The sequence below is a fragment of the Dermacentor silvarum genome, chromosome 8 (assembly GCF_013339745.2).
Source record: "Dermacentor silvarum isolate Dsil-2018 chromosome 8, BIME_Dsil_1.4, whole genome shotgun sequence".
In the NCBI taxonomy this organism is placed as follows: Eukaryota; Metazoa; Arthropoda; class Arachnida; order Ixodida; family Ixodidae; genus Dermacentor; species Dermacentor silvarum.
Window position 1 is genome coordinate 63411779 of NC_051161.1, and position 20641 is coordinate 63432419.

General features: G+C 44.6%; 2 protein-coding genes across 2 annotated transcripts in view; one reads left to right on the top strand and one right to left on the bottom strand.

Moving 5' to 3' along the window:
* Positions 1-3136: 3136 nt before the first annotated feature.
* LOC119461335 (proteasomal ATPase-associated factor 1) lies at positions 3137-20540 on the bottom strand. Its single transcript, XM_037722608.2, has 11 exons — positions 20067-20540; positions 19859-19899; positions 19695-19798; positions 19081-19170; positions 18835-18930; positions 18020-18170; positions 12825-13016; positions 8903-8994; positions 5278-5393; positions 5118-5200; positions 3137-3393 (listed from the first exon to the last, which is right to left on the bottom strand). Exons 1-11 carry the CDS (start codon positions 20129-20131, stop codon positions 3233-3235), a joined length of 1191 nt encoding a protein of 396 aa, XP_037578536.1. The 5' UTR covers positions 20132-20540; the 3' UTR covers positions 3137-3232.
* The window catches only part of LOC119461332 (WD and tetratricopeptide repeats protein 1), a 32123-nt gene continuing 31826 nt past the window's right edge, over positions 20345-20641 (top strand). The window contains exon 1 of the mRNA XM_037722600.2: positions 20345-20492. The gene's annotated coding sequence lies outside the window, so the exon portion shown is untranslated. The remainder of the gene's footprint in view (positions 20493-20641) is intronic.

Sequence of the window (20641 nt, forward strand, 5' to 3'; positions counted from 1 at the left end):
TCGAGGAGCTTTGCTGCGACTACTGCAATACTTAAGTTCATTGTATGCCACACAAAGGTCTAGTATTTGTGGTGCCAGTACCTCTTCATAATACATATAGCACTAGCTGCAAAAATGGCTCATATGCAGACATTAAAACGAATAGCCTTACATTAACAAGTGTTGAGATCGGCTTTGTTGGTATTGCATAGCAACAAATATAAAGCACCTGAATAAATGAGGACGAAGAAGGAGGACACAACACTCGTCCTCTCTTTAAGTGTTTTATACGTTTGGTTATTTTTACTAATGTCTAAACAACAAACTAGTTTTACAGGTGCACAATGAACAACTAGGCTAAATAGACACAAATGGAAAACATATTAGGATAGATTGCCAGGTTATTCTTCAAGAATACTCTTGAGAATTTGTTCCATGGAAAAACTAACTTATTAGTAAATGAAGACTTAAAAATTTGTTAAAGAATGCAAGCCTGCATTTTCGTGTCAGCTACAGTGTTACACCTCATAGGAAAGGGAAGGGAATTTCTGTGACTGAAAGGCCGAACTCTCTGTTGTAGCAAAACTATGGAATCGACTAGCTTACATTTTTTTCCGCTGTGCTTCCAGGGTTCATCAGAACATTTGACCAAAAATTGAAGGACAAAGGATTTAAAGGATGCCAAAGGCCAAAATTCCAAGGAGGGGAAAACAAACCTCATTCGTAAACATACACTAAAAAAAAGTGATCTCCTTTTCTTGGCTGCAATTTCTTGTAGCTAAGCAGCAGCTAAGTTGGAAACATGCCTCAAACTCTATGAGGTCACCTTTCTAAGTTGATTTTTTCCGTTTTCACGATGTCGATCGCCTTCTGGCATAATGGTTAGTAGTGTCCAATTTCAGCCACAGATATTCATGTTATTGCCAAATGGCCGAAACTTGCTTTCATCCAGGCACTTCTAGAGTCTAGGGAATTAAAATGGAGCCATAATGGCTGCGGTGTGAACCAACTAGCAAAACAACAAAATGGTGGCATGCCATGATCACTTGATGTGGCTGTCTAGCTCCACAATGATTTAAACAAGCCAGTTGTTGGTGGCTGTGGGCACGCCACATTGCAATCTTTTAGCAACACTCCGAAAAGGAAATAATCTGGTATTGTTTCCCGATCAACAGTGCCCACGGCATAGCCCCTATGCAAAGTTTATAACTTTGATGTTCATAAGTAGCCCTCAACCTCTGTTTTCAAGAAATTTAAGGAGCACATTTATTTTTAAGGAGTTTTAAGGGACCTTGAATCTTTTTGCAAATTCAAATATTTTCAAGAAGGTGTACAAACCCTGCTTTTCTTATCTCAATTCTGCCATGAACAATAACAAGAAAATGCTCTTGTCAACAGCCCACCATGTTCAAGATTATTTACAGAAAGTGGAGGCACTTTTGTACTATAAGAGAAAGTCAATAACAGATGCCACAGGAGAGTATGAATTTACACAACAGCTGAACTGTTGACGCCAGCCAGTTTTAGCCTATTAGCAATACTATACAGGGTGTTTTTTTAGTTTTTTTTTTAGCGTCACCAAATTTTTTAAATTAGAAAAATATATATCTTGGTCACATTATGTTTAGCATTCGAGTGTACGGATTGGCGGCCTCTAGATACAGAGCAGTTTCCCCACTTAAGTGCGTAATTAGCAAAGTTACGGTAATTAACTTTCTAATTATCAACAATAGGTGGCTACAGTAAATGAATACTTTGGGGTCCATCCTCGACGCTACCTATCTCAACGAACAAATTTTGAATAGCGGAGTTCATGTAAGAGCTACGTGAACAATTAGTTCCCCTAGGCAGGCTCCTTGAAACCGAAACTGGCAGCAAAAAGAGCGTCTGTCGTCGATGTGCCCCCCCCCCGCCTTTCTTTACGTCTCTGAGGTCACCGCCGGTCCGGCCCCGTGAGCAGCTAGCGTTACCTCCTTGCTGTCTGCGGCGTTCGCAGTCGACGCTACAGACTGATATGACGCCTTGCCTGCAGTATCTAAAAGCCCAAGGAGCGGGATTGGCGCTATAGCGCAACGTGGCGCCCGACGGAATGACGAAGTAAATTTGGCGGCCCGCTGGCATTGAAGTGCTAGGCCAACGCCCCAGACAGCAAGGAGATAACGCAAGCTGCTCACACGTCCGGACCAGCGATGACCTCGGAGACGTGATGAAAGGCGGAGCGGGCGGCGACATCGACGACACAGTCGCTCTTTTTGCAGCCAGTTTCGGTTTCAAGGAGCCTGCCAAGGGCAACTAATTGTTCGCGTAGCTCCGACATGAACTCCTCTATTCAAAATTTGATCGTTGGGATAGGTAGTGTCGAGGACGGGACCAAAGTACTCATTTGCTGTATGTAGCCACCTATTGTTGATAATTAGAAAGTTAATTACCATAACTTTGCTAATTACGCACATAAGTGCAGAAATTGCTCTGTATCTAGAGGCCGCCAATCCGTACACTCGAATGGTAAACATAACGTGACCAACATTTATATTTTTCTAATTTTAAAAATTTGGTGCAGCTAAAAAAAACACCCGGTATGCTACAGTATCAGACAAAATGTGAATAGTAGTGCTGGCGATGACAACTTGTGACAGCGTGTTTGAACAAAGTGCTTTCATGGTAAAACATTTATTGGAATGAGCAATCACATTTCAACCAATCTGTTGATGTGTTGGCAGTGATGTAAATATAAGAGACATCTTCTATATTTCCTTTTTCAAAGAGAAGAGTCATGCAACAGAATGCTTCTAACGTGTTATGGCTGGTCACGGTGTTGCGAGATGCCACCACATGTGATTGTGGTGGCAAATGCATCCTCCGGTCTTTTGGTATGTCTTTCCAATGCTAAAGCTCTAGAACCTCGTTATAATGAAGTCACACGATACATGAAAATACCTTTGTTATATATCACATTTGTAATAAACGTATATTCGTTACATGCTGGGATTCTGGCGAGAAACATTCAACATTTATTTCTTTATATCCCATTGCTTGTTATAACTGTGTTCGTTATATCAAGGTACGACTGTATGTGTTTCAATGCTTCAAGCCAGCAGATGACTTGAGCAGTGGTGTACGATTTAGTAAAACCAGAAGAAAGAAAGCAACAAGTTACTGATGGGGTCAAAAAGTTTTATAGCAATGATGAAACCATGTCAGCATATGTTGATCTTTGACAAGTAACAGTAATCACTAACAACAGGTATGAATGCTATGACTTGGGCACCCTGTACTTTCTGATCAGGCCATCTCTACAGGCAGTGTAGAATGATTCTCCATCATATGCCACATGGTAAACAGGTTCACAGTCAGGCCCAGTCAGACTGAATGACTCTGCACCCTCCAGGGCTTCAAAGTTGCAAGAGCCGTCAGCTGTGAGAGGAAAGCACAGTGAGCCTGTTCGGTTATCTCCCGCTGGAGTTTGAGCACACAGATACTTTGTGGTTGGATGCCACCATGAGAAGCTACATTTGGTAACAGTCATTTCTGGAAATATTTCTATAACCCCACTGATTCCCAGAAGGGAATATTAATTCTGAAATTTCTTAAGGGGAGATTACTTAATGTCACTCTCACATCTCATCGTCACCAAGTGTACAAAAGCGTGTCAGAGATTGACAGTCTTGCTATATTTTAAAATTTGCTTTGCACTAAATGTTACTTCCTCTTAAACTCATAAAGCCTGGACACCATTTCACATCAAAGAAAAATTAAAAGTACTTGTTTACATTTATTTACAAAAAAAAACAGTTAAGTGATAATTTGGTAAAGATTATTTAGTTCAGTAATTACTTAATTATTAATTGATTTGATGAACTATCCGCAACTGGAAGCTCTCTCCAGCATATCAAAAATGCCAGTATGGGTACTACATTGGGTTTCCAGCACTTAAATCAGAGTTTTTAGACATCAAATCCAGCATATCAAAAATGATATGTTGGGCTTTGAGGGCTTATAGTGAAAGACAGTAAACAACCACTCGTAACAACTGCTTCAAAATAACACCATGAGGAACAAATATATAAACGGCTACTTTATCATGAAGGCCACATTTTATGAAGGGCTCATCTAGAGCTAGATCCTTGAAAAAATGCATGAAGGTAGACATGCTGTGGAACCAAAAAACAGAACCATATTAACTTCTTTGCTAAGGCAGACACACTGGCGGCAGAAACAACCTTTGACTGGAAGTAAATATCTAATCTAAGGTCACGATTTCATCATGCATGAAGTTTCTTGACAAAGCGATGGAATACTAGTGAATTGTATGCAAATAGTGCAAAGAGAGGAAGCCTCTGTGCAAAAACAACACCTCGTATTCCACCACTCTTAAGTCCTAAAGAGCTCATGCTTAAAGGGGCCTTGAAACATTTTTTTAACATAGTAAGAAAATGTTGCTGATCTGCACAAGAGGCTCCTATGAACATGTGAGCCAAATATTATTGCACTGCATGCAGCAGAAAATTTACAATCTCATGTCAAAAACAGCGACCTAGCTTCTGCAATGTCGCCATGCAGCGTCATCACAAGCAGCTGGATTTACCGACAGTTATTGGCTGATTTTGTGATCTTGAGAACATTCTCAGTAATACGTAATCGCTAATTTCAAGTTAAATAAGTTAAACATATATATGTCTGCGATCTCAATAAGACAGAAAAATAATTTCATCTTTGCATTGCCCATCTACACATGACAGTTGTGTGTAGCTGCGTGTATGGGCTGCATGTCGCCACCGAGACAGCAACAGTGTGCTGTGTAGCGTTGTCTACTGTGGCTGCCATGGGGTGCCTTGACAAGCCCTTTTGCCGCTGAGACACTAAACTTTTGGGCGGGACTTTGTCCCCTTAGCTTCTCCCATGTGCAGCTTCCAGCACGCTAGCGGAGACAAAAAGAGAGAGAAAGCCGCACATCGGGGCAATAACTTTACTTATACTCAAAGGATCCGAAACATTTTTGCGGCATGAGATTCGCGAGACAATGTCCTTTAATAGTGAGACCATTCTATAATTGCTTAGAAAAGTGCTTCAAGGTTCCCTTTAAGATAAGCAACACAAATGACAACCAATGAGTCAAACATAAATGAAAGCAGTCTTACCTCTTCCAACCATGTAACCCTGCTTGTACGGCAACAGGCACAACACAGGAGATGATGAATTTTTCCAAGTGATGGAAGGCTCTCTGTCAAAGATAACAGTGCAGCACAGCTGAGGTTTCGAACGGGAAGCAGGGCAGCAGATGTTTCTACGATCACTCACCTCGTCTGCCTCACATCGATCAAGGAAACATTTCCATCCTGTGTCCCAAAAAGAAAGCGATTTTGTCCAAGGAAGCAGCAGCAGTTAATCGCTGCTGGATTAGCAAGCTCGAACACCTGGACAAGGCATGGGACAAACAACAGTGATTTTTTTACATTTATCCTCTTAAAGGCCAACTTCAAGTAAATTTGAACAGTGTGAATGTTTCACAGTTAGATGTAGAGCAGCTTTTATACAAAATTTTGCATCTGAGATATGAGTGGATGTGCCAGAAACGCTCACAAATACAGACGTTTTGATACCGAAGCTGAATAATACTGAAAAAAGAAACCCCATTAGTGCTCGCTGGAAATGACTGAAATGACAGTGAGAACCAGTGTGGCTCCTTGGCATGATCTAAGAGATTTGGTGGCGCTTGCAACGCACTGCTAATCTCAGCAGCCATGGTCTGAGATACGCATCGTATTCATTAACCACTATGTTCCCACATCGTCTGCTTAGGTAAATGCTATTATATCAGGAAAATAAAATCATTACCTGTTCCGTAGCTTTGCCAAGATTGCTTCTATAATATATACTACAGTAAAAGCTCGATGATACGAATCTCACGGGGTCACGAAAAATATTCGTATTAGCCGAAATTCGTATCATCGAAACACAATTAAAACTACTGTCGAATCTCGATAATTCGAACTCGAAGGGGCCCGAAAATTTGTTCGAATTAAAAGGACGTATTTTTGAAGTATTCGTGCACCATAGCACGATGCACGAACGGTGCGAGTCGTGAAATATCGCGGCGCGCAAGCGCACAGCAAGCGCGGGCCACGAAACTGCCCACGCCGGCTAACGGTCGCTTCCCGATAACGACAGAAAACGAAGCTTCAGGGTGCGAGCGGGCGGCACCGGCACACGGGTGCGCGCGGAGACCGTCGAAGGTGAGGGAGGAGGGCGGCAGGGAAGCGGATTTGGCCGCGTAAACTCCGCCGCTTCGGTGGCTCCCCTCGCCCGCCCTCCCTCTCAACTCCCTGAGAGCGTAGCCCTCTCACCTTCGACTCCGTGCGCACATCTCCGTGCGCGCCCGCCGCCGTGCTGGCGCCAGCTTATTTTAGCCGCCCCCTGAAGTTTCGTTTTCTGTCATTATCGGGAAGCGAGTGTGTGCGGGCGTGGGCAGTTTCGTAGGCCCGACTGCGCCTCCGCCGCTGCTTCCCTCTGCGCTGCTGCCGCAGCGTGCAAGATCAACGTGTGACTAGAAAATAGAGGAGAAGGGTTCACTGCCATTTTATCCGCGTGGCTGAGACGTCGGCACTAGTGTGTGCTAGAATACAGTTGTCTAGAACACTCTAGTCGGCACGTACACGCTTGTTCCGGCGCGATGCAGAAACGGCGACCTTGTAATTTGAGAGAGAAGGAAATTTCCGCCGCGGGTTCTTTTTTTTTTTCCCCGTTCCTTCGCGCGCGGCATTGAGGGGTCTCTCCTGAGCTTTTGCTCTATGGCGGTGTCGGAGCAATGCCGGTCGGAGGCGCCGCCGCGTGATTTGGCGCGCTGCTAAGAGCATTGTCGGTGCGCGGTATGTTCGAAATAAGCGTGTTCGAATTCGCTTGCTTCGCGTTGACGTTGAACGAAAGCACGTTTTTCATGATAGTCTCGCTGTGCAACAATTGTGCTCAGTGTTGACGTTGCGAGGCCTAGCTCCTTAGCCAACTCCGTCCGCTTCCTCTTGGGATCCTCATCGACCTTTCGAAGAATGTCTAATTTCTCTTTAAAGGAGAGTGCTTTCCGCTTGCGAGACATAGCTCGCTGCGACTAGGCAAAATGGCGCAAACACGAAGAACGCGGCCCGAAGCGCAGCAGCCACTCCATCTGACGGCTCGCAGAAAAGGAGGAAAAGTACAAAATCACCAAAAGCGCCACCGCTTCAAACTCTTAGCGCCCAGTCGCGGAGTCCGCGCTGTCCGGCGCTGCGCCTCCGCACCAAAAGAGAAGGAGAGAAAGCTCGTGACTGCGTGCTGTTCTCTTTCGCGGCCGTCGGTGGGGCGGCGTTTATTCGTATCAACCGACGCAGGCTGAAAATTGATTCGTAACAACCGTTCTCTAGCACGTTGCAAAGTAATGGGGCTCGGCCGGGAGCACAGAAAAATTCGTATCATCCGGAAATTCGTATTAGCCATGATCGTATCATCGAGCTTTTACTGTACTCACATACAGTTAAACCTTGATATAATGAACTTCAATATAACGAAATTCTCAATATAACAAAGTACTTGACTTTTTATAACTTACTGTCCATAGAACATCATGTATTTTGAACCTCAATATAACGAGCTGTGTTAATACACTATTTCAATACAACGAAATTTCACTGCCGCCGCGAAGGAATACAGAGACAATAAAGGGAAACTTCTGCGCTGACGCATATGGTCAAATTGTTGAATTACATGTGGCTGCTTGCGAACACACCTCACCACCGAAGTGGAGCAGCGTCATATTCCGTATAGAGTCCAAGTGCGATAAGACCCCACATGCCCTGCGTGCTGTATGCTTTGCGTGAGTGAAAACGTGTGAAGGTAAGCCGAGAAAGATGGTAGCTTGATGAGCGCGGTCTTACCATGTGAGCAAAGGGAAAGGGGGGGAGTGGAGCGAGCTTGCGGTAATGCGATCAAGCACATGCTAGGCCAGGAGGGAGGGGCGGGGGGGGGGGGGGGGAGAGTGGGGGGCATGCTGGCACGCATCTCCTTTTCTAGCACGGCCATGGCTGAGTGCATACACAGCCCACGCGCCTCGTTTTAGAGGTAATTTGCCGCGTGTGCAAAGACTGGGTGAGCCGATAGGGCGTGGCATCATGCGCTTTCTTCCTGCACGTTTAGTGATGAAGATTGTGTAAGGTCAAGTTTCAGAGATACCTTGAAGTAAGATGCAGAGAAAGCATTCACTTACTGCTGGCGGCATTTTTCATGATAGAATCGTCCCACTGCAGGTGACACTATCAGCCACGGGAGAGCAGTGGACGTGAAAGCATGGTTGGCTTCACTTTGTACCACCGATGTGAAGATATATCGACATGGCTTCAAACCATATCTTTCGTCGCGAACTCTCAAATTTAACAAAATTATTTTCTTTCCGAATGCCCAATAATTTAGAAAATTTTGCACTCCCTTCCGTGTAAGCAAAACCCATCAGCAACTGTACTTATTTGAATAAAAGATAAAATTTCAATACAATGAAATTTTGATATAATGAAGCAAATTGGCGATTTTACCGACTTCATTATATTGAGGTATAACTGCATAACTAATTTAGTCAACGTAATATTTCACTGCAGTTGATCAACTGGAGGCTGCATCTTTATACAGGCCTCAATCACATACAAGACACAAGTTCCAAAAAAAAAATAATAATAAAATTTCTCGCAGCCTTTGAATGCAGTCCATAATTGTTGGGCACATCCAGTAATTGTGTCTGTGAAAACCGCTGTGCACTTGTTATTCCAGGCTAGATGTCTATGTCGTAAAAAAAAAAAGTACTTTTTCTTGCTTGGCTCTTGTGTCTTACAAGCATTTATTGGCAACAGTGCGTGTCAAGTGCTAAACAACAAACAGCACCCTATGGCTAGCTAAACGAGCTCACCGTCTTCCTGGAGTGCACGCCAACACCCCTCAGCTTTCCTGCTTCTGTCCCCACAACTAGGAGTTTTCCATCTGTCGCCACTTCCCTCTCATCTGAAATGTGAGAAATAAAGTTTCCTCACTTCACAGAATTTGAGTGATGCATTACGATACGAATGAAGTCAGCTATACAATTGCAGACGAACCCGGATATATTGAATCTGAAGAGGATCCCAAAAAGAAGTTCGATATATAGGTAATTTGATATATAATATAAAAATTTTATACCAAAATTTTCAAGGGTATTTTACTGCCGTTCGTTATATATCCGGGTTCGACTGTACTTCTGAAATTTCAAGATGGTGTCGCAACCAGATTCTGTCTCTCTTGTAAACCAGAATCTACCAACCAAGACCAAACTTAATCTTTTCTTTTACTGTCTTTCGAATCTCTTTGAGCTCCTAATTTGAAATGAGACACTCAAACCAGTGAAAGCCAGATTCTGGTGTCGTGTGTAGTTGTCCAACAAGAACACGTCTGTGTATCACAATCTCTGACTTGGAAAGCAATACTCCACACAAGAACTCTCCGAGAGTGAACTTCCAAGAAACTTGAGTAGCATTCAGATGCACAAATTGCAGCTGTCATCTCCAAAAAAATGGCCTTGACTTGAGCTTGTTGGTACAGTTTCATGACGGAAAAAACAGCATGAAAAACGGAACAAGAAAGAGACGACAGGACTAGGCACTCAGTACTAACCAGTGCGTGCATTTTGTAACCACAATATATAATGCGGTAATTATACTGTGGTTGCAAAATAAACGCATTTGTTGGTAGTCAGTGCCCAGTCCTGTCCTCTCTTTCTTGTTACACTTTTCACACCATTTTTTTCTGTCATCAAGTCACTTCTACAATATCAACTGTTCTTCAGGAAGCGAGAAGCGATACGATGGTTTGCCTTCCAAGTCAAAAGATGTGCAGTAAGAAAACGGTTCTTTTGCACTAGACATCTCAGAGATCTTTCTTAACCCCTTAACTGGCGATGATGAGGTAACTCGTCATCGCCAGTGTCCTCCGGTGCCTATGGCGAAACTCGTCGTGAACTTTCCGCAATTTTTGCACATGTGTATAGACGGTTTTATCCAGCGCCACCGCGCTCTGGCAACGCTGTCCGCCGGCATCCGGCGCCCTTAGGAAACTTCTGGTAGCCGTTCCTTTTGCTCGTTTTTGCTGGTATTTGTTCACTCGCGCTCGCGTCCTGCGCATATTCTGTGTTATTTTTCGGGTATATCGATATAAGTGCTACTTGTGGCATTCAATGTGTTGCGTGACGACGAGTAGCTCTGGGAGCATCGACTGTTTTCATTACGTTTACTCGTCAACGGTGTTTTTTTCAAATCTGGGACCCTACCAAGAGCTCCCAGATTTGCTCTGCTCACTTCATCCAAGGTACGTTACTAAGTGGAGTAGCCGGACTGCTATAATGCTGAATAATAAAAGTGCTACTGCGCGATTGTTCTGGCCGTATGTCGAGTAACTCACGCGTGAGCAGCTCAACTCTCGCCCCGAGTTTGCCCGCTAGTCCAGTTTCTTGCCTCGGCGTGGATTGCCATGCTACGAACATGAGTTAAAATTATTGTTTAGCAGGTGCCATGCTGCTGCCATTTTATTTTAATGTTTTTCGTATCTGGGACACAAGTGCACTTCTGCAGCTTTACTACCTAGGTACATGTGCGCATTGGTTTATGATGTTTAACGTTCCAAAGCGACTCGGGCTATGACGAACGCCGCAGTGGAGGGCTCCAGATAATTTCGACCACCTGTGGCTCTTTAACGTGCACGGACATCGCACAGTACGCGAACCTCTAGCATTTCGCCTCGATCGAAATGCGACAGCCGGGGCCTAAACGGCGTCTTTCAGGTCAGCAACCGGGCACCGTAACCGCTGAGCCACCGCGGTGGCATGTGAGCATTCGTATCGGTATCGCAGAGCAGAATCGCAGAAAAGTTAGCGATTTCCGTGCATGCATGTAGGAAGTTTCGGCCACATTCTAAAAGCATTTACGAATTAACGGAGGTGAATTATGGATTGCAATCTCGTGCCCAACACTGCAGGTTTCATTTTGTTAGAAGTGTGGTAAATTCGTAAGCATTTAACTTAGTCCCATTTCAGTCGACCTAGGCTTCTTGCACTAAATGACTTTTGAGAATGTACACTTATTTGTGAATGCATAATGAAAAGCAGAAACAAGGCATATGACGCAGAAAACATGCGCATGTACACAGGCACAACTTACCACTTCATCCTACATCTAGCAGCAATAAAAGTGCCATTGCGAAATGCAAAAACGCCCGTGTGCTTGTGTTGTAGGGCACGTTAAAGAACCCCAGGTGGTCAAAATTAATCCGGAACCCTCCACTACGGCGAGCCTCATAATCAGAACTGGTTTTGGCACGTAAAACCCCAGAAAGAAGAAAAAGTGCCCCCATTAAAGTTTTTCTAGTTTTCGGCAGTCCCATTACCTGCCTTGAAGACAACAGTCTGCATTCATTGCATGTCCTCACTAAGATGCTCCGCTTGTTGCTCCGGGGTTGTAACTGAGGGAAGGTGTTTGGAGGCCGGCGAAAACGAAAATCGCACAACATCATCGTCCAGTGGATCGGGCAGCTCTCTGCCTCTAAACATCAGCTTTTGGCGATACCGATCTTTTGCTTCGGTGCTAAGCGCTTTAAAGTAGTCGCTCGTCATCTCGACAATATTCACGATGTAGAATCAGATCATCACAGATTCCACCAAGCTGTGCAAACATCGACACGCCGGCCTCACGTCGCGCATGCCTTCAAACAACATAGCCGGAAGTGCTTCTAGCTCTCCTGCCGGAAGTTTCGATGGGGCAACCAATCAGCGACAAGCAAGGTTTGTTTGTAAACACTGAAACCGTCTATATGTGCAGTTTCTTGTAATTTTGACAAATAAATAACCCACAATGACTATTGCTTTTTTTTTTTTTCCCACAAGACTAGTAAACATGCAATAGGCATTCCTGGTATCATATTCTTTAGAAAAAAATAGTGCAATATTATGCAGGTCTAATAACATTTCGTACATTAAAAACATTTTCAAAATTTTTCATGGCAGTTCAAATGTTAAAAAGCAAACAGATATCAACCTGTGGCAGCAAACGATGTGAAAGTAATTTTGAATGTTCTCTACTTACAAACAAAGGCTTTTTTTGTGCATTTCAAACGTTTTTTTTTTTTTTTTTTGACAAGCAAAGAATAAGAACCCGGGCAGTACAACGTTAAAGCCGAACCCGGATGCTCAACAATAACTAATAATAATAATAATAATAATAATAATAATAATAATAATAATAATAATAATAATAATAATAATAATGCCCAATAATAAACAAAGGGAAGAATGATTTCTTCTGTATCAGTAGATTACCCTTCCACAATACCGAAACCACCACTCTTACCGCGAGAAGCCGCTTGGTAAGCCAGAAAGAAACGAAAAGCACAGAGGCGAGTGGCGACGCCACCTTGAAGTTCCCGCACCAGCTCACCGTGACGTCATGGATTTTGACAGCCATCTTCTAGGTCCCAGTTAATTCTTTAGCAGTAAATATTGACTGCATTGTGTTCTAAAGGAGCCCAAGACTGAATATGGCAAGTTTCACAAACTTTTACTGAGTCAACGTGGCCCAAATACGAAAAATTACTTTAGAAGTCGTGACGTCACACTGAAGTGCTGACATTGAGGTTTCCGCGAGAAATTCGAAAAAATTTACTTTGAGCTTCATTTTCTCTTCTAATAATTGACCTATTGCAGTGTAATTAACGACAGCAGAGCTTTTGAACAATACTTTATCAGTCTAAGTTGATTTATTGTTTTGCTTTAATGTCCCTTTATGTGCAGGGAATGAGACTGGGCAACTTACTGGCTGGTTCTTCCCTAGTGCCTAAGTTGATGGCCGCAGGTCCAAGAGCGCAGCAGTTAATGCAGTCATGCAGGGTGTCGGTGAGGGTGCCCAAGCAGGCAGACTGACCACAATCCCAGAGCCTGGCAGTGCCGTCCTTGCTGACTGAGATGACGTTACGCCCTTGTTCCACAATGCAAGTGTCGTGAATGGCTGCAGCAATTCAACAAGAAAAAGTTTAAAGTCCCGTGAGGTCGTGAGGCAGGGTGTTCAACTACGCAATTCAAATGAGTCAGCTCTATTAGAAATGAAGCACTGTAGCACGTGTGAGGGAGCATAACTAGATTTTCTGCTGGGTGGGTTGGTTCACCATGAACAATGACAAGCAACACAAACAGATGGGACATAAAAGGTCGTGAAAAGATGGCAAATCACACTTTATGTGTCTTACTGCATTTTGTCTGTTTCCTCTGAATGTCACTATTCAAGATATTAATGGCACTGAAGCTATTTTAGAGCAATACACAACAGTATTTTTGTGACTAAACAGCATTTTGTGGATCCGATTGTGCTAACTTGCCGCATGCAGAACTAACAGGGATTGAAATAGTAGCCTTTAAATGTATCCTGAACCACTCCTTGCGCTCAGTGAAAAAACACTCTCCGCAGATAGCATATGCTCCTGTGAACATCTCTGCCAAATTTTGCAGTAGTGTGCGATGCATGGAGGTCACAAGAGGAGCGCGAAGTCACCTATTTCTCCAACACTTTCTTTTCAAACAAAGGCTATACCTCCTCACCTGTTTCCAAGCTGCCAGCGTCTTGCATATGTCGTCATATGCAAGATTCCCATAGACCATTGCTATTGGCCGATAGCTGACATCAATCAAGAAAGGTGTTTGGATGAGTGTGCTGCTTCCTAATGTTACTGTGTATATTAATTGATGTAGTTTACAGGCTGAAGTAAGCGAAAATCTGCGCTTCGAATTTCGATAAGAATTACGCACTTCCGGAACAGGCAGACAATCGTCCACTCATGCTCGGCCACGCGTGCCCACGTAGGAATGAAACTTTGGCCACACTGCCTTATTGGTGTCGTAGCTGTAAAGTTTCGATAATTTCGATTAGTTTTGACTAAATTAGCCTCAAACTACGCGAAGCTTATGCCCAGACCATGCATATGCTACACCTGCCACACCTCGTGGGGAATGGCAGTTAGCATCTACAAGGGACACACTCACTCCCAGTCACTCCTGGCTAGACGTGCTTTGTATTGAGCTGTTAATAGCGCCTCAAAATGTGCAATGTGGTTTTGCCTACTATCCGTGCAGGACAAAGCCTGTTCACACCAAGTAGCACAACCAGACTCGAGCACACGAGCACCAGCGGACACTGAAGCCCTGCCATGCAGTTGTGCATAGCTGTGTCGACTGATAGCGTAAATACCGTGGCCACCGTGGGGTGCCACGACGAGCCCTTTTGCTGTAACACTGTAAGCGGGGCACCATCACCAGAGCTTCCCCCCTCCTTTGGAACAGAAAATGTTGAGGAAGAATAAGAAAGATAAATACAGTTAAACCTGGATATAACGAAATTGACAAATTCCCGAAAAACTTAGTTATAAAGAGGATTTCATTATAGAGGTTTGGCACGAAAATTCGAAAAAGAAATTCTTACCGTATTTACTCGATTGTAACGCGCCCTCGATTGTAATGCGCACCCGTTTTCCGTGACCAAATGAGTGGAAAAAAAAATCCTTTACAGTACCGCGCACCTCATGCTTTGGAATCACTCATCCTTGGAATGTCACACCAGGTACTGGATGCGTGGACGCATGTCGTTTCGCACCAGCTTGAGGCGTCGGAAACGAAGAGCGAGCGACACGATGGCGTCGTAGCGTGTCAATGTCATAGTGTCACCTAGTGTCAGTCTAGTGAAGTGAAGCGCAAAGACTTGCGCAGTAACTAAAGAGTGGCGCTGCCAGCGCGTCAACATTAGGGAGCCTACATGCAAGTGCCGTTTTAGGGTGGTCACAACAACAAAATTTTGACCGTTATTTACTGCCAAATTTGGTGGGTAACCATTTTGGTTCCCAGTCTTTCTGCCTTTTTTTTTGTCACGCTCTGATGTACTCATGTTGGCACGCGATCTATGAAATTTTTTAAATTTAGTTTTCTGCCACGAAGCAGCGGCGCTGTCCCAGGCCGGCCAACGAAACTGCCCACGCTGGCAAACACCCGCTTCCCGATAACGGCAGAAAACGAAACTTCGGGGAGCGGGCGCCGGGCCGGCTGGAGCGGCGCCTGCAGTGCCCTGCCCGGCGGCGGCGCGCACAGTGACAGTCGAAAGTGAGGGAGCTACGAGGGAGGGCGAGCCACCGAAGCGGCGGAGTTGCCGAGGCGAAATCCGCTTCCCTGCCGCCCTCCTCCCTCACATTCCACGGTCTCCGCGTGCGCCCTTCGCCGTGCTGTGCTGGCGCCGCCCGCTCCCTGAAGTTTGGTTTACTGCCGTTATCATGAAACGAGCGTTGGATGGCGTTGGCAGTTTCGCGGCCCTCGCTCCCTATGCGCGCCGTGATATTTCACGACTCGCACTCAAGATTCTGGCTTCAGCCTCACTGGCTGTCCGTTCGCACCACGTGCCCTTCTCCTCCACTTCGTCTCTCTTTCTTCCTCGAGCACTCCTTGGGGCGCCCGTTTGAGGGGAGCGTTTGCCGTCTCCGCTGACTTCGGTACTCCCAGGCAGCTGCACTGTAACTGGTATTTCGTTTCCCATAACTGCACTATAAGCGATACGTGTATACATGGAGTGCTATGGGAAAATTAAAGTAATATGGGAAAGTCTGAAAAGACCGCACTATATCCGGTCCTGCACTATAAGCGGTTACGTTATAAGTGGTCTATACTGTATACTAGTTGCCCTTTCCTTTTATTTGAACACATCAAACTTCTATTTCTATAAGGCACAATGGCGTGCTCGTGGTAGTATTATCTCACGCCAAGAATCTGAACTGCATTAAGCATTGTCGTTGCCTTCCAGTTGTACATAATATATAAAGGGTGTTTTTCGAAGTGTGCTGTAATAAAGACTGTCCTTACTAGTCTGTTTAACTAAAACATAGACGTGCCGTGTACGGCGCTCAGATGCGCCATTTGTCTCTGGTTGCTGAGGCCAAAGTTTATTAAAAGTTAATTAATTTCACGTCACCAAGGGTTGTGTGAAATGTGGTATGTCTGCTGGTCTTTCGCCATTTTGTGCCCCAGATTTAACCCGCCAATTTAGCTGGCGGCGGCAAGTACTCTTACAAAGGCTGTCACCACCCTAAAACAGCGCTTGTATGTAGGCTCCCTAGTCAACATCAACTGGAAAAGGAGAGTGCCGGCTTGGCGAGCTAGGCCAGCTTCAGCAAGCGGCGGGATCAGGTTTGAATGAAGGGAGGGGGAAAGGTCACGCCTGCGGTGGCAAGATCGCCGGGTCGTGGGATGCAGGCCGGCCTCGCGCACGCTCGCACGCATGCACACGTGCGCTCACTCTCGCCTCGCAGTCGCTGTGAATTCAAGTGCGCCAAGCGTGCCGCCACCGCATCGCATTCTGTTGCGGCGGAGAAGGTGCTTCCGGTAGCTGCTCGCGCAAAAATGGCAATATTTGGGGCGAAATCTCTAGGTTGTCGGCGGGGAAAATTCGTTATTTTGAGGGGGTCTCGCGCTGCCACTTCGTTACGTAGAGGTCTCAAATACATGTGCTTCTATGGAGTAACGGTGGGGAATAGAAAAACTTCGTTATAAGCAGGTTTAACTGTATTGCGCTCGTAGCAGGTCTTCTTGAAAAATTCTTTTGGTAATATATTTCTGGGAGGCACCATACTCGTTCTAGGGCATTTTTGAAGCTTCAAAGAAAGGCGATTCAGGGCCCATTTAACGTCACTTAATTTTCAACCAATTCATACAAACATTACGCAGTCACTCTCAACAAGTGCAAAGATAATGTACATGATTTAACTCTGAACGTCTGCCAACTGTAGGCTAAAAATCAAAGGTAGTTCTGTGCAATTAAACCAGACTTGCGTAACTGCTCGGCATAGCTGCATGCACACTTCCTTTTCCATGTGCCATAATTGCCATCAAACTTCTGCCAGTTAAGGCCACATTTCAGAAAATAAATGTGGCACACTTTTCTATGTTTGCCTGTTCTAAGAAACTCAAACTTCTTCATGTCAAAGTAATACATACAATATAGTAGACTTCTGTTAATTCGACTACGGCGAATTCGATCCCAATCAAAAGTCCCAGCCAGCACCCATACATTTCTATGGGCCAAAACTTTTATTATTTTGTTCCTGAAGTACACCCTTCCTAAATAATTCAAGCTTGACTGGTCGGCACGGATGTGCCTGACCACGTAGTGACCCCAACGGCTGCAGCATCTCTCTTAGAGGCATTAAAGGGACAATGAATGCGTCAAAGAAATGTTATCACCTGCCGAAAGTGCCCATTTTCAGCCTGCTATAGGAAGATATTCAAGCAAAAAAAAGCAGCTCACAATGAATGACTACATTTACCATGTTTTAAGTAACACCATTTTAAAGCAAAACCCACCATCACAGCCAATGTTACTGCCATTGTCATCACAAGATGGAGACAGAACCAGTTCTCACATCCTCCCTGAAGGCTGCCTGCTGAGCTGCCTAACCTATTCTTCCCTTCTGCCCCACTCGGCACATCTTAGTAATCCACATAGAACATGATTAGATAAAAAGATACTCTCCCAATGTTTCCTCTGATCTGTATGAGGGAGAGAAGCACAGAGCGATGGTGAAGGGAAGGACCAAATCAGCACTAAAGGAGACAACTTGACACCCCCCTCCCCCCCGCTTCCATCTTTCAGCACCATGAGTGGCTTAGCAATCCAAGACACCACAGGGACCGCCAACTAAGACCACTGCAATGTCATTTATGGCCCATGAAATCACGCTGGAATCTTAGTGTGTTTTAGTTTGATCACATTAGATGGTGACAAATGATTAAATCCAATTCAGTTGCCTCCAACCTATGTCACTGGCTCAGACACTACCAACCCCGCCATTATGGCTGCTAACAGCCATGCAGCACTGCAACTACAACAAAGGAATGGGACCAAAACAAAAGAAAAATAGTGTGATACCCGGTTAATGATCCTGATTTCCTAATAGGTCAAATGGAGCAAACTTAGAGCATTACCTGCAGAGTGGCCTTTCAATGTGACAGGGCACTTTCCCGTTTCGGCAGACCAAATCTTGAGCTGCATGTCGGCTCCTCCCGAGAGGACCACCACGCCGGAGGGGAAGAAACGACAGGTGTACACATCCCAGACATGTCCCTCCAATTCTCTCTGAATCAGAACAAAGCAAGAGTGAAAATAAGGTATTAAATTATTGGGTCTGACATTCCAGAACTGCACAGTGGCCTATGAGGGACACCGTCATTCACAAGCTCCTCAGTTGACCAGACCTCCAGATGATAACAGCATTACATGCATCCATAAAATGATGCAACTAAGCCATCTGTTACTGAACTGATTTCATGCAAACTTTATATTTCACTTTGTTTAGAAATGAGACAATATTCTGTATTTGATTAAATATTCGAAGTTGTTTTTCTGAAACATTTGTAATCTATTCAATTCGAAAACTTCAACTTCAAACAGCCCTAGTAAATAGATATCAACAATAGCATTTAAGCAGATTTCTGCCTTTTGTGGCTACATTTCGGTTTTAGGGCAGATTTATTTCACGGACTTTGAATGCTGCCAATTCCAATCAAGCGTCGACATTATCACGACTGTCAATGCAGGTCTAAATGATGTGAAAGAGCAACAGCACACGCTGGACTCGCGCGCATAAGCAGCTTTCGTGTGATAGCTCACAAGGTCCTAGACATGAACGCTTTAACATACTCACACAGGAATCATGGCAGTATCTTACTGCAATTATGCAATAACCATTCAGCTACTTGCATGTACTTTGGGAGAGTTCACAGCAGAAGTTTCATCTTACCCTTACTTCTCCAGTCCGTGAATCCCAGATACGCATTTCACTGGTTCCACTGACCGAAACACCCAAGTGACCCTTGGTAACGTCAAGGCATGCCACCTGCATTCAAGCAGTGGCCAAACTAAGCGGAGAAAAAGCTACAATTGGGCCTTGCATATCGATGACCCAATTTGTTCACTTTTCTATAAAGCAATCCTTACAGTGTCAGTCATGAACGATGCAAGCTATGGAGAAAGCCATATTTCTTACACTTTTGCGGTGAACATTGGCAAATGCTGTTGTTGGGGCAATGAAACACGTCTGGCAGTTTGGGTCAGTGTGTGAGACATGAATAGTGTCCTGCAAAAAAGACAAAAAAGAATAATTACAGAACACACACATTGCTCTGCCTGCACAGCAGACCATGCATACCAGTATCCAAAGCAACCATAGCGGCATCCAAAGCTAGACAATATATATATATATATATATATATATATATATATATATATATATATATATATATATATATATATCATGGGATTTTACATGCCAAAACCACGATCTGATTATGAGACAGGTCGTAGTGGAGGGCTCCGGAATAATTTGAGACCACCTGGGGTTCTTTAACGTGCACCTAAATCTAAGTACACGAGTGTTTTTCGCATTTCGCGCCCATTGAAATGCGGCCGCCGTGGGAGATAGCGATGCGCAGTCTATCTCGATCAGTGAGATCCTGGAGCAGCGAGTCGTTTACCTGTGGAGCCACCAGCTACACCACGCTACACCTTCCGAAAGGTTCGCAGTCAGAGTGAGTTTGACTGCAAGCTGAATTCTACGCTCAACAAAAGATGCGCAGTGAAGGCGCATAGCCATATACTCACCTTCGTTATTCCGGTCACTCTAAATTTGTCGGTGGTCGACACGATGGGAATTCCGTCAGGAGTGGAACCAGTTCGTTTCAGCTTACCATGAATTCCAGGCTGGCCTAAGAAAATATATTACAATTCAGGTTTACATACAACCGTGCCAGTTGACGATCACTCACCGCGAGATTTGCAAGTCACCCAGGCGTCTCCATTTCTTTCTCTGCCACGAAGACAACACCCATGGAAATTAATTATTTGAATGAAACGTTTGTAAGCACAGGAAGTGTTTGTGCAATATGACAAGATGTGAAAAAAGAGAAAAGGAAGTGCTAAACTAAGAATACACATGCAGGCTCGTTGGACAGCAGCAAGTCATTGTTTTCTTACCTTAATGCTTCATTCCAGTTGCACTGAACGCTTAAAACCGGCTTTTCAATGAGCGTCACTTGCATGGTCAAGCATTAATACACGTTATTTTTTTATTTCTTGAGCGTGCAGCGAACAACACGAAACTCGCATTCGAGCAGCTTGCCTTGCTCACGGGCTCACGATTGCGATCGCGTCATCGATTTGCGAGCTCATTTTCGTATCCTATGCAAACAAAAGCAGTCGAGCGCAGTTAGCTCATTTATCGTCCTGTTGCGATCTGCAGGTGTTAAAATCAATAAAATAAGCTAGTAGAACCTAGTAGCTTAAAGCATTCGCGCTGCAGGCATACCAAGTTGATTGGTCAGTCAGCTGATCGACGTAGTTTGTAAACATGGAGCCGCTCTTTGCGAAATGTCTCTTGGTTGTCGCGTTTTCGTCTTGAAGGTAAGTGTCTTGCGCTCGCTAGTATTTTGCACGTTTTTCACTAACGCAGCTTGCGAAATTGTTGTGCATTTACGCGGCATGAGCTGAACACAGCTTCTCTAGAACAACTGTCATGACCATGTCGGTAGGCTTAGACGGGAATCGTTCTT

What these genes read in the sequence shown, in the direction of transcription:
- LOC119461335 (XM_037722608.2), bottom strand. Translation starts at nt 20,131, where the DNA reads ATGCAAGTGACGCTCATTGAAAAGCCGGTTTTAAGCGTTCAGTGCAAC. An exon ending in ATTGAAAGGCCACTCTGCAG is followed by an intron (nt 13,017 to 18,019) that starts GTAATGCTCTAA and finishes GAATTGCTGCAG; the next exon opens with CCATTCACGACACTTGCATT. An exon ending in GCGTGCACTCCAGGAAGACG is followed by an intron (nt 5,394 to 8,902) that starts GTGAGCTCGTTT and finishes TGCCTTGTCCAG; the next exon opens with GTGTTCGAGCTTGCTAATCC.